At 37.3% G+C, this 14,099-nt stretch overlaps 1 protein-coding gene across 4 annotated transcripts in view; it reads left to right on the forward strand.

Annotated features, from left to right (window-relative positions):
• The window catches only part of LOC145685725 (uncharacterized), a 305,763-nt gene that overhangs the window by 219,725 nt on the left and 71,939 nt on the right, over positions 1 to 14,099 (forward strand). For 3 of the 4 annotated variants that reach the window (XM_081758218.1, XM_081758221.1, XM_081758219.1), the window contains 3 exons: positions 2,507 to 2,715; positions 7,293 to 8,034; positions 13,831 to 13,851. In XM_081758218.1, coding sequence (XP_081614344.1) covers positions 2,507 to 2,715; positions 7,293 to 8,034; positions 13,831 to 13,851 — 972 coding nt within the window. The remainder of the gene's footprint in view (positions 1 to 2,506; positions 2,716 to 7,292; positions 8,035 to 13,830; positions 13,852 to 14,099) is intronic. The other variant, XM_081758220.1, reaches the window with a different exon arrangement.

Below are 14,099 nucleotides of genomic sequence, written 5' to 3' on the forward strand. Positions count from 1 at the left end.
CAGTAATTGTACTGGCGTCTGTGGAGAGGCAATGAACCAGTGACACTAGCGCACATGCGCGGAGCGCCCGACACTAGCGTTGTGGTGGCGTTCAGAGGAAACGGTGCGTACTTGCCGGACACTGGCAGGATGTTTCGTTGAGGGAGGTTTCGACAAGCTGATCACCCGCTCTGACAAGTGTTTGAACATTGCTGGAAACTATGTCGAAAAATAGTTGAAGATGTGCTCTTTCATGTAAAAATAAATTTGGCTTGAACAAACCTGCGGCACTTACTTTTTGGACACGCTTCGTAAGATGTTCAAAATATGACTTAAAGTTTCAAAGGTGTTTCCTTAGGTCAAAAAGTAAGGTATACTATTGAAGCAAAATCCCAGCAACAAGTATAAATAAACTCTTGAATTATTTAGTGACTTTTGTCTTCAGTTCGACATGGACTACCAGAAATTACGTAAATGGACTCTTCCTTCTTTCTTAACTTTCTTTAATAACATGGTGCGGCTAGGAAAGTCACGCGGAGCTTTCACGTCGCGAATGGCCTACAATATTATGAACAACATATAGGCCATCAATTTGAATTATTGTTTATGTACATAACTTCACAAAATTATGTAAGAAAGGTTAAAAACTGCATTGTTATTTGATACACATTAACAATTTCATACATAGTACATTCTTGTTAATCAATGAATTATACTTTATTAAATGATCACTAAACATACTTAGTACAATATTCTACAATTAATTCACAATTTCAGAATATTCCCGTATTGATATCAAATCTGCTTGGCTTCTTTACAAGTCTAGTTATTCAGAAGAACAGCAGTAAACTATCGCAAGACGATATTTCGCACCTGATGTTTCATGCCTTAATGCAGATTAAGAGCACTCTTCACGCACGGTGCGTGTGTGTATGAGAGAGTTTGTATATTTTTAAAGATACTGGATAAATGATGATAATGATTTTTTGGAAATTTCACCAAAATTTCTCTGCAGTGCTGCTGTATGAGACAGGCCAGGTTAGTTTTGGGAGAGGCCTGAGCCTCCAAACTCATAGCTGATTGCGCCACTGAGTGAGTGCATGAAAAAGAATTATCACCGTTGCTGCTGCTTCAGTTAAACTGCTCTATGAAATAATCATAATTTTCTTTATAGCAAATAAAACAAGAAGCTTCATACTCTCTGCAAAAGTACCAAAAACTAAGTAGTATTTTCGAGGAACACTATCCTCATCTTCAGCTCACTCCTCTGAAGTGTTCCTCCGTCTTCCTCAGAAGTACTACTTAGTTTTTGTAACTTTTGCGGTGAGTATGGAGCTTTCTATTTTATTTGCTATATTGACTATAATCACCGCAATTTGTATCTGTATAATTTTCTTTGTTTTAAGGTTCATTCTTTCGAGTGTGAAGCTTGAAAATGTATTAACAAAAAATTGGTTACATACCAATGAATCCTCCCTTGAAAAGCCTAAATATTTTTCTCGTATGTTTCGGAACGCCACGCTGGTTCCATCTTCAGTGGCAAGCTAACAAGGATAAAAAACGGATAGGAGATAAAAGGTGTAAAACAAGGAATACATACCACTAAATAAATATAACGTAAAAAATAGATCCTGAAATGCCACGAGCACAGCAAAGCGCAAAAAGAGGGAACTGAATCGAAGGAAGCGGGGTGTCTATGTTACGTCACTATTGCCAAATTCAAAATATGCATCAATGGTAGGTAACCAAATTCTATCAATGTTGCCAGTATCCAGATTTAAATCAGGTTTGTACTTATGAATAAAGAATGATTCTTTAATCTCCCGTTGTCTCTTTGTTTTTGCTGAACCTATTACTTTAACCTGTTTTATATTATGTGTATGTTGTTTTAAATGAAGCGCCAATTCCGACATTCCCTCTTGCAACTTTTTACAACAAAGAAAGAACGGGAGATGAAAGAATCATTCTTTATTCATAAATATAAACCTGCTTTTAAATCTGGATACTGGCAACATTGATAGAATTTGGTTACCTACCTTTGATGTATATTTTGAATTTAGCAATAGTGACGTATCGTAGACACCGCGCTTCATTCGATTCAGTTCCCTCTTTTTGCGCTTTCGTCTGCTCATGACATTTCAGGATCCATTCTTTACGTTAAATGTACTTAGTGGTATGTATTCCTTGTTTTACACCTTTTATCTCCTATCCCTTTTTATCCTTGTTACTTTTATCTCCTATCCGTTTTTTATTCTTGTTACTTTGCCGATGAAGACGGAATCAGCTTGGCGTTTCGAAACGTATGAAAAATATTTAGTCTTCACTGGTAAGTTAGTCAATTTTTTGTTAATTTGAATCCTCTCATGTGCCCATATAATTTTGAAAATGTATATTTATTTTCTTTATTTGCAACCTACTTTGAACTGTAAATAATGTGCACAAAATTGTTGTATAGTTGCATGTAGTGGATCAGACAGTGAATGAAATGATGCTGTTAAATATTGAAATATATTTTTTTGTCTTGTAGAGTTCCAGCAAACTGTAATGGGATTGAAGCGTGGGCACCAAAAGAATATCAAACGTCTTGAGAAAGAACAAGAAGTTGCTTTGTTTAAATTGCGTGGAGAGCAGGCCGAAACTTTACTTAGCTACGAAGACAAAATCAAGAAGCTTGAAGAAGAGAATAGTCAGCTTCGGCAAGAAGTTGAACGATACAAAACTTTAGCTGACATTCAGGTTAGTAAGGAGAATGTGTGCAGATGTTAGAGTTTTTATAATTTTGAAGTAACGTTCATTGCAAAATATACAGGGTGTGCTTTTTATTTTGATACGTCCTTATCATTTTTAAACTGTTGGACGAAAAATACTGAAATTTTGCACCACGCAAATATCTCATACTCTTCAATACCATCAGATTAACAGTATTACTAACTCAACTTAGGTTTTTTTTTTTTTTTTTTTTTTTTCAAATGGCACTACGTCAGGTTATTAAAACCAAATCAAACTACTTGACGTAACGTCCCATTTGTGAGCCTAAGCCTACTCCAGCGCCATCTGTTAGCAACCGGTTGAACTACGTCCAGCCTGGCGGTGAGCACTGCGACGCCCTATCACGTCTTTTATTCACGTGACTCCCCAGATTGCCTCACGACTCTGGTTGGACGCCGAAAATTTGGAATCACCGGCTGAGAATCAAACCCGGGATCACGCGGACATGGGTCCAGCGCTAACCACTAGACTAGTGTTTTGTTTATTTATTTTTTTTGTTTGTTTAACAATCACCAGATACAGCTCAGAGGCCATTTTATACTGGATATATAACATCAACAACAACAATGGAAAAGATTTGGAAAGGTATCGGTCAGGGCCTGTTTTAGTAGGTACCATCCCGGCATTTGCCTGGTAGGACTGAGGAAAACTTTGGAAAACCCCAGTCAGGATGGTCGGCAGCGGGAGTCGAACACGCGAGCTCCCGAATGCGAAGCCAACGCTCTACCACTTGAGCTACTTCGCTCGGTGTTCCCACGTCATATTATTACATATTTCAAATCTCTATATATAAAACGAAAACTTTGCAAACTAAGGATACTACAGTATCACATACAGCGAAAAGCAACCCAATTTTGGAGGGTTCTACAACAGTAAGTACCGCAAGTGACATGAACGGGGTAACGCACAACCGAAGTATGTGATTGTAGAATACTACGGTCATCATATGATGTATTTCAAACAAAAAGAAACAAAGATACATGGAGTTGAAAATTTGACTAGGACTTTATTCCGAATTGGTTAAGTTTTATATATTACTTAAAATCTGCCATTTGTGGAAACTTTTTTAAAATACACTTTGATTTACTTTGCTTCTAAAACATTACAGCTATACTTGTGGTAGTTGAAATTTGCATGGTATAAAATTTAAGCTTTATTGTCTATTGGTTTAAAAGTTAAAAGGGCATATCAAGATGAATAGTCCACCCTGTGTGTACATACGAGGGACGTTCCATATTGATTTAACATTTTTTTCACTTGTAACAATCTGTATGCCTCGGCAGATACATCCATTTTCTCAACATAGGCTCCGTGAAGAACTACACATTTGCGTCACAGATGTGGCGACTTTTCTGTGCCCTCTGCGAACTACTTTTTCGGGGTCTGTCGCATCCACGTCCGGATAGTGTCTTGCAGTTGCTGGAAGTCGGCGAAATGATGTCCACGCAGCGGTTTCTTCGATGCCTCGAATAGGTGGTAGTCACAATGGGCCAAGTCAGAAGAATAAAGTGGAAGTTGCAGCACCTGGAACCCCAGCTCATTAATGGCAGTCGTGGTTGCTCGACTTGTGTTGGGGACGAGCGTTGTCGTGTTGCGGGAACACACTTTTCGCTCATTTTCCTGGTCGTTTCCTCTGAATTGCACGGTGCAAACTCCGAAGCGTTAACCACAAATCCTTTACTGAGTTTGTTAATTATATAATAAAACCATTGAACTATTTTCCAACATATTTTATTAACTTTTTTTAAAAAAAATTTTTATATTATTGACGAATATATCAAGCATATATCAATGTAAATACTGCATCCATAATAATAATCTATTCACATAAAATTATTCTTCTTTTTCTTTTTTCGTTTACTTACATGGCATGACATATTCCGCCTTTTCGCGCCAACCAAACTACTAGTTATCGTCATAAATGCAAGTAGCGGGTGGATTAGTGATTAGCAGTAACTATAATTCCACGTAGTTTAATAATTATGGATGTTTTAATATGTGAGCTGAGTTCCCTTGTGGCTATATGGTTAGTGTACGCGTTTTCCTCGCGGGAAATCCAGATTCAGTTCCCGACGGAACTCTATAAGTTTATAGGGTCCACGCCTCATACCTCGCTGCTAGAAAGGCACGATACACTTTAATCCATTATCAATCTAAAATATGAACTCTCTGTCGAAACACTCCAGTGAAAATTATATATATGCCTTTATTGGTCCCGAGCAGGCTAGCTGTATGTTTTGGTTTGAAGAATCCAAGTCTGCGACTACTGTGCAACGTAATTTTCGTACAAAGTATGGTAAAGGTTCTCCCAGTAGGCCTACTATTTATCAATGGCGTAAGTGTTTTATTGAAGCTAGATGTTCGGTAAGACACAACAAATCTTCAGGTCGTCCTCGTACGTCTGAAGACATTGTAGAGCAAGTGAGACAGAGCTTTGTGAACAATCCTACAAAAATCAAACCGGTGTGCTTCTCGACAGCTAGGCGTCCTGCACATGGCAGTTTGGCATTTGTTGAGGAAACGGATGCATCTCTAACCATACAAGTTACAAGTGGTACAAGAATTAAAAGTCACTGATGGAATTGCTCGTAAGGAATTTTCTGTTGAAATGCTACATCGGTTGGATGAAGATTTCATTGAAAGGAATTATTGAGTAAACTTCTTTAGGTATAAGGTTTTTAAGTATTTTGCTGCAAAATGACACCAAAACCATGTATGTAAGCTAAATAAATAAATGAATAAATTTTATGAGTTTTCTAAGTTGTAAAGTCCGCTTTGATACATCCTGTATATAACTAACATAAACAAAATAAAGAGTTTGTGTGTGTCTGTCTGTGTGCTGCCTGAGGACCAGACGAGTGGATTGAGAATTACCAAATTTTGGTCACGGGTAGCTTGATCCAGGTCCCAGACCAAGACCAAGCGTTTTTCCCCCCTCCATATTTCGAACCAGGGGCTCTCAGGGAGTGGGGGGGGGGGGCGTTTACCAGGACATGCAAAAGTAGTAGAAAATAACCGATGTTAGTGTCGAATTCATATTTTTCGCGGTCGCTGAGATCAATGGTGAAACTCCGATCGCATTAACTCCCAAATTCACCCCATTCCTCTGCGGGCCGGGTGTCACTTGGGGGATGATCGATATTAGTGTCAAGTCCATAATTTTTGCGGTTGCTTGGATCAATGGCAACACTTCCATTAGCGATAACTTTCAAATTCAGCTACCATTGTATGCGGGCCGGAGTTCACCTGCGAAGGGGGGGGGGGATTACCGAGATATGTAAAAATAATCCAAAATGACCAATATTAGCGTCAAATCTATTGTTTTCGCGGTCGGCGAGATGAATGGTGATATTCCACAGGCGTTGACTTACAAATACAGCCTCCATGCGAAGAATGGGTATTTCAGCTAGTACTATAATACTAGGTGATTTTTTAAAAAACTCACCCATTTCATTTGGGTCTAGAATTTTTAACTGAAGTTTTTCATGCGGTTTGTGACAAATGATCAAGGAAGGATGGGAGATTTATGGAACTATGTTTACTGGTTTAAATTCATCCGGGGTAGTATCAGCCACACTTCAAGAAAAACAGCAAATATTCGTTAGTGTACCTTACAATTGGAATGAGGTACGTTGCAGTGTAGAGATTTTGAGTTTTCTTCGTTAGATGGCAACCTCGCCAAGGTCAATAAGAAACAGAAACTGTTCTGGCATTGGGAATTTTGTTGTACAGTTCTGTGCTACTGGGTGAGTATGATCAGGACACATTGAGAATAGTGTACTCTTTGGAGTGTATTGTTTAAAGTTTCTGGAGAACAGAATCTGTTGTTGCTACACCAAGGGCATTTAGAAACAAATTTGCTTTTTCAGACAGGATTCTGCAGACAGGAACATAATATGGTTTCTGGTGAATAAATGTGAAGAAACAGGATTGCTTCTGATTGAGACAGGGAAGCATCGGACCCCGTAGGAGGGTGTTGTGGAAGATGGTAATTATCGACTCCTTAGGTCGTGTAATAAATCTCTCCGTCGTTTGTCGCAAGAAACCGGCTATAGCTATTCAACGTGTGATTCATGAGTGTTACCACTAACACTTAATTTGTATTCTCACTAACACTTGATTTTTGTTCTGCAGTTTCTCTTCAAAAATCCAAAACCTCATTCCAATTGTAAGGTACACTGGCGAATATTTGCTGTTTTTCTTGAGACGTGGCCAATATTACCCCGGATGAATTTAAACAAGTAAACACAGTCTCATAAATCTCCCATCCTTCCATGATCATTTGCAACAAACTGCATGAAAATCGAACTTCAGTTAGAAATTCTAGACCCAAATGAAATCCATGAGTTAAAAAAAAATCACCCTGTATAATATTCTTGTCTGTCTCCCACACTCTCCTTCTTCTACACACACACTTTGACTGTGATGATTTCGCACCCTAAGTATGAACGATATCGATAAGAATTTCGTAGAATATTGTGATTAAATTATTATTGCCAGGATAAACGTTTTTAATGAGTTTTGTTTTTCTTTTATTTGAACAGGTATTAACAGCAAAAGCGAAAGCAGACTTTGATTCTCCTACGGAAGAGACTGCTCCTGGTGAAACCTTACTTGGTAAACTTCAGGAAAACGACAGGATAAAGGAGAAAGAGAAAGACGAAAGTGAGAAAAAAGAGGAGAAAGATGTTTCAGATACTACATCATTGCTAGTAAATGGTGAAGTAAAAAGTACATTATTGCCAAGTGATCAACAGGAAATTCTTGGTGAACTTCAAGATAGTAAACCAGTAGACCAAAGTCCTGCTGCGGGAAGTGAAGCACCTGTCCCTTCTCCAACCCCTGCTCCCCTTGTTTCTGTTCCTGATACACAAGTGACATCTACTGTTTCTGAGTCACGAGAAACACTAAGCAAGGTTCCTGATGCAGTTCCTGAAATTTCATCGAGTTTGCCTCCACCCCCACCGCCTCCTCCCCCTCCTCCATGTGGTGTTCCTCCACCCCCTCCCCTTCCATGTGCTGGACCACCACCACCTCCACCTCTTCCGTGCGGTGGTCCTCCCCCTCCTCCTCCGCCACCTCCATGCGGTGGCCCTCCACCACCGCCTCCTCCTCCTGGTGGTCCACCTCCACCACCTATCCCACCATCGTCTGTGATTGGAGGGCCTCCACCACCACCGCTGCCAGGTGGAGTAGGAATGCCTCCGCCACCACCACCACCTGGGATGGGGACTCCGTTACCATTTCCGCCGCCACCTCCTGGAGGATGGAATGCCGATAGGGCAAGTAAGTATTTAAGAGTTTAGTAGGGAAATCAGAACACACAAACGCACAAATAGAAAACTGAGATTTAATCATCGTTTCTATATTATTTTTTATATTTATAATGTAAGGCAAAAAAAATTCTCCCACTTTTTTTTGTCCAAATTTTCGTACTTTTAACCTATGGGATTCACAGTAGTTGATGTTAAGTATTTGTATAATTTTCAGCCAGTTTTGTTTTGTTTGTCATTAGAGACCGGATGTTTAGGCATTAAAATCCTGGAAAATAGACATGCAAATAAGCTCTTAAATTTTTTTAAAAAAATAGGCAGTAAAATAGGCACTAAAATATAACTCGAAATAATGAAGATAAATACTCAATACAATTAAAGAATAAATTCAAATCATAGATAATGTTCAAAGAATATAGAAACATACATGTTTGTTAAGATCTTCTTTTATTGTATATATAAAAACGAAGCTTGACAATGTATTCCATGTATATTTGGTAAATACATTCTCTACAGCACTTTATCACTATACATAACAGTCCAGATTTTATACACTTACCAGTATACACAGCAGTCCAAAGTTTTACAGCACTTTATCAGTACAGATAGCAGTCCAAAGTTTTACATCTTATCACTACAAACAAGACATATTTCTCGGAAGAGGCAGAATCCTTTCTTGAAATACTAAATTATATATTTTCCCCCCAACAAAGTCTTATTTTGAAGAAAATGTGTAGAATAGGCAACAGTAGGCACTAAAGCAATTATTTAGGCAGGAATGGGCGAAATAGGCAAAATAAAATTGGCTCAAATTGAAATTATAACCCCTTATATAAACTATAAAACTTTATTTTTTGATCATACCTTTAATATTAAAGAACAGGCATTTTGCCTAATATCCGATCTCTAGTCATTATGGTCTTAGTGTTCAACGATCTATGTAACGGAATTAATATATTTATACTTGTGCATTCTATATTAAACACCTTCTGTACAATATTTACTAATCAACCTGGTTGTAAATATGTAAAAGATAAAAAGAAATGGTTTTCAGGAACAACTGAGAGAAATTGTTGGTCATTTTGTCGTTCATTCATTGTTTACGCTGTTTTCTATTTGTGTGTCGGATATTACTCTACACGTAATTTATCACTACTTACGTAGATTAGTCGAATTTAAGGAAAATTGAAAAATGAAAATGAAATCTTTGAGTTTTACGTCCCACGGTTATGCCGGTTAGGCTAAAGGAGACGGTGATTATGAGAGATGAGTGAAATGAAGAAAGTGGGAGGAAACGGGAGAACCCCGAGAAAACCCACGAGCACGGTGTTTGTCCACTACAAAGTTCACTTGGCGGGGGCTGGGATCGAACCCGGGACCCCAAACACCAGAGGTGAACGCTCTACCACTGAGCCACCGCGCCCCCTTAAGGAAAATTGAAAACTAGTGTCATTAAATTATGTCATGAAATGAGACTAGAATTGTTGAAGTCACGGTAACTACTCACCTCACGTGTCAACACAGGACTTCTATTACAATTGAAAATCTGAGGTATGACATATACCAGGGGCGGCTCTCGTAAGGGAAATCACACTGTTAAAAATTAGTTTTATCGCTTAGGAGAAAAAAGTTATCTGATGTGCTAATCATTACATAAAACAATTTGTATATTAGAAATTTTGCCCTAGGATCTCATACAGGATCGTCAGCTTCTTGAGGTCTAATACGAAGTCGTCAGCTTCTTGAGGGTCTAATACGAGGTCGTCAGCTTCTTGAGGGTCTAATAGAGGTCGTCAGCTTTTTGAGGGTCTAATACAAGGTCTTCAGCTTCCTTAAGATCTAATATAGTCATCAGCTTTCACAGAGCCTCATACAGTCATCAGCTTCTTCAGGGTCTCATGCAGGGCGTCAGTTTCGTCAGGATCTCATACAGGATCGTCAGCTTTCTCAGTCTCACACAGGGTTGTCAGCTTTCTCAAAGTCTCGTACAGAGTGGTCAGCTTCTTTAGGGTCTCATATAGGGTCGTCAGCTACCTTGGTCTAATACAGGATCACCAGTTTCCTCAGAGTCTAATAAAGGGTCGTCAGCTTTCTTGGGATCTAATACAGAGTCGTTAGCTTCCTCCGTCTAATAAAGGATCATCAGCTTTTCTCAGGATCTAATACAGGGTCGTCAGCTTTCTCAGGATCTAATACAAGGTCGTCAGCTTTCTCAGAATCTACTACAGAGTCGTCAGCTTTCTGAGAGTCTCATATAGTCCTCAGCTTCCTTAGGGTTTCATATAGGGTCATCAGCTACCGCAAGATCTCATGTAAGGTCGTCAGCTTTCTCAGGATCTCATACAGGGTCGTCATATTTCGTTTCATTTGCGTTCGATTACTGCTACAACAGCATTTGAAGGTCTCAATCCACCTTGGGAGTTATTTGGTACATCAGAACACAAGCAACCAATGCTTGTGCACTTCTGGTATAGAGAACAGCGGTTTTCATAGACGGTCATTACTCTACTTAGTTCTCAATTCTAGAACAATGGTGGAAATACACTTTTCATATTTACCTGATAGTAGCATTCTGGATAATTCTACAGGTTTTCAAATGTATTAGATTTCCAGTGTTGCCGCGTGTCTGGAAGATTTCATGAAGTTGCCATGACTTACGAAATAACCACATGTATTGTCCTGTACTGCCAGTGGAATATACCATTTCACTCTTTCGAAATAAATTTACTATTGTTCGGATATTCTCAAATTTTTCAAGTTAGGATTACCTTGAAAATACGGAGGACTTTTTTTTTTTTTTTTTTTTTTTTAATCGCTGTAGATAATACTGCAACATATACAAGCAGCAGTAATTCTGCTGAAATAATTATTTTTATTTATTATTTGTTACATATTATCAGGATGTCATAAGTTGGTTCGTTTTTGAAGCCATCCGAATGTATTAAACCGTTTCATCACGTGAAAGCGCTAAACATAACTATGAGCTGGTGTAACGTGTAGTCCATGTTAGTCGTCATGTAGAAGGTGCCATTTTTCTTATCACAGTCAAATAGAGACGGTAAAACATGGAGTTCATTTAAGTGGCTATTCATATGCTACCAAGACATAATTGAAAGAATGTAGTAAAAGTTACGGAAACTGCAAAGGAAACATGCACTGTGAAAAGGGAGGGAACTGTGAATATTCGAAAATTCCGTAAATGGTTTACGCGATTCAGGTCAGGCGATACGAACAAACCATGGGCCGGGAGATAGTAGGTATGAGCAGGAAGTTTCTAGAGCAAATAGTAATGTGATCCATCCACGCTCAAGTACGTCAATTGGCAACACAGATGAGATAATCCCAAAGCAAAGTATGTCATCTTCGTCAATACGGGTTTGTCTGGAGAATGCCTCGGCTGATACCCTATGAGCTGACACCAAAAGAGGCCGAAAGACGACTTATTTTATCAACAGTTGCCAGAACCTTCGTGAGGACACGCTTTTTGCGTAAATTGTCACATGTGATGAAAAATGGATCTTTTTGCAAGGCTAAGAGGCGCTACCTAGTGTCCAAAGGGAAAAATGTTAAACGAAGGTAAAGTTGTGTATATGATGGAATATCGAGGTTCAAGGTTCCAATAATTGGAGGGATTCGAATAGATACAGTACCGCGAGGTAAATAGGGCACTGTACCTCGCACCTTCAGATTGTGTTCTGTTACGCTGCCTTGTACATTTTCTATAATGATGACAGTTTGAAATCCAAATCCCCCGAATAATATCACTGTGAGATTTTGGCTGTTGTGGATCATTGGCAGAGGATTATCCAACGCAATGGATTTACGTTGAACAATACCACTATGTACAAGTACCGATGTTCCATATCAAGAAACGAACCAATTTATGACTTAACCAGGTACACTTAATAGATTTCCAACATTAAGAAAAAGTAATTGTATAAAACCACTGTTACAAATCATCTTACGAGTAATGTAAAAATGTCCTCCTCCATTTTGGAATCTATAGTGACTGCATCAAGTTAGATTTTAGACATATTCGTATTATTGAGAACTGTAAAGTGGTAACATTAATACCAGTAGTATAGATGACATAGTTCTTAAATGAGTAATTCCTTAAAATTTCGACTCTCTAAGCATTAAGCCATACTTAAGTTCAAATTGTTATAGTGTTCCTAGATCTTTTCTGTTATTTTGAAAGTGTTGAAATAACTGGTTTCCCCCCTCTCAGGGCTTCATTTTTTAATTATTCTAATAGGATACACTTGTAACCGTGTTAACGATTGTTGGGTCGCTTCTCTGTTTTAAGTAACGTAACCAGAATGTGAACTTATGTTTTCTAATATACTTACATTATTTTGTTCACCTTTCGAAAGATGATCATATGTTTAGTCATTTACATATTATTTAACTGAGAAATGCACATGTGTGATTTATTGAATGTTATTAATTATCTGGAGTGCATCGATCAGCATGTTTAGAATGCCTCAAGGCTCTTCTTTCTTTGTGCCATAATTATATTAGAACTAACTACAGTAGCTGTTTGAATACAAGCTTCTTCACGAAAGGGTCTACGTAAAATAAAAAAGGGAAAACTCTATTCGCTTGCGATACAGATAAATTTCATTCGACCAAGGATAATAAATAATAATTTCTCATTTATGTAGTTTGTGGCCCCTGATCCAAGATCCAATATATTTCAATCAAAAGTTTTCTTGTAGTCCTTATATCTGGAGAACTACATATATTGTAGCCAAGCCCAAACTATCACTTAACCTAGTATGATGTGCTTATTCCGCAGAAAATACGAAAACTTGATTTAGGGGCCGTTCAAAAATGTTGTGGTCCCTGATTCAAAAACTAATTACTGGCCAAGATCTGAATCTTTTAATCCATTTTTTTTATCATTCCTAAAAGTCTTGTTTATTTATTTTGCTATCGTTGTTCCTGAATCGAAACCGACTGTAAATTAAAGGACTTGATTTACAGTTTTTATTAAGAAAAAAATCTACAAAGTCACACAAAGAACCCAATTCCACAAAGTAGCATACAAGAATTCTTTATATATATATATATATATATATATATATATATATATATATATATATATATATATATATGAGAATTTGCATTTAGAAACATTGTGTTTGGTAATTTCAATTATATTCAGGTCATTTTGATTCTGTTTCCTGATCTTTCTGTGAGAGTTCTTCTTCAAATTACTTAAACTTCAACTGAAATTAAGTTATGTTCTATTGTTTAAACTACATCGAAATACTGTGTTGAAGCTGCTTGTATTCAAACTTAAAAATTGCTTGGGCTATAGTTGTAGTTCAGTCATTAACTTACTAATTTTATTATTATTCAAAATAACTTTCTGATAACAGTAAAAATATAACAATAATAATAATGGTAAAACTTGCAGTTTTAATACGGGAAGATAACTGTATTTCGTATTTCTGTAGATAAGTTTGTATTAGACCTACTGACGTAATAATTTAGTGTTATAATAAATAGTTATAATGTAAAGAAATAGGAGCCTTATTTGTTTGTAGATTAATGCATTTTTATTATGAAAAAAATAATGTTCGATAGATGCATGATTTGTCGTGTATATTTGTTTTTTTTTTACTTATAATTGTTAAAAAGTTTTAGGTTTTGAGACCTGTCGCAGCCAAATTTCGCTGTACGAAACACACCTTAACTATTGTTTGTTTATTTTTTTGGTTCCTAATTCCTTGGTTGGTTTGGATCTTGGTTCTGATTGATTTTTTCTTCTTACACATTACATAATCTCCTATATTCCCGGTAGATACCCCAGGATGCACCCCAGGTAAGATTGTGATTGTTTATGGTTACATGCATTTTCTTCACTTTCTTTGAATAATATTGTTTTTAAGTTACTTTTGTTTAATTAACATAATGCATAACAAACTTTTTGTTTCATTGAAAACTAATTATGATGAATTGATTTCATATTGCATGCGTCTGAATGACTTTTTAATATGTGCATGCTTTCCTATGTCGTAATTAACATTAATAACTTGCTTTAAACAGTAAAAGGTTCTGGGTAATTGCTTT

Source organism: Thermobia domestica, chromosome 5, assembly GCF_964235325.1.
Source record: "Thermobia domestica chromosome 5, izTheDome1.hap1.1, whole genome shotgun sequence".
In the NCBI taxonomy this organism is placed as follows: domain Eukaryota; kingdom Metazoa; phylum Arthropoda; class Insecta; order Zygentoma; family Lepismatidae; genus Thermobia; species Thermobia domestica.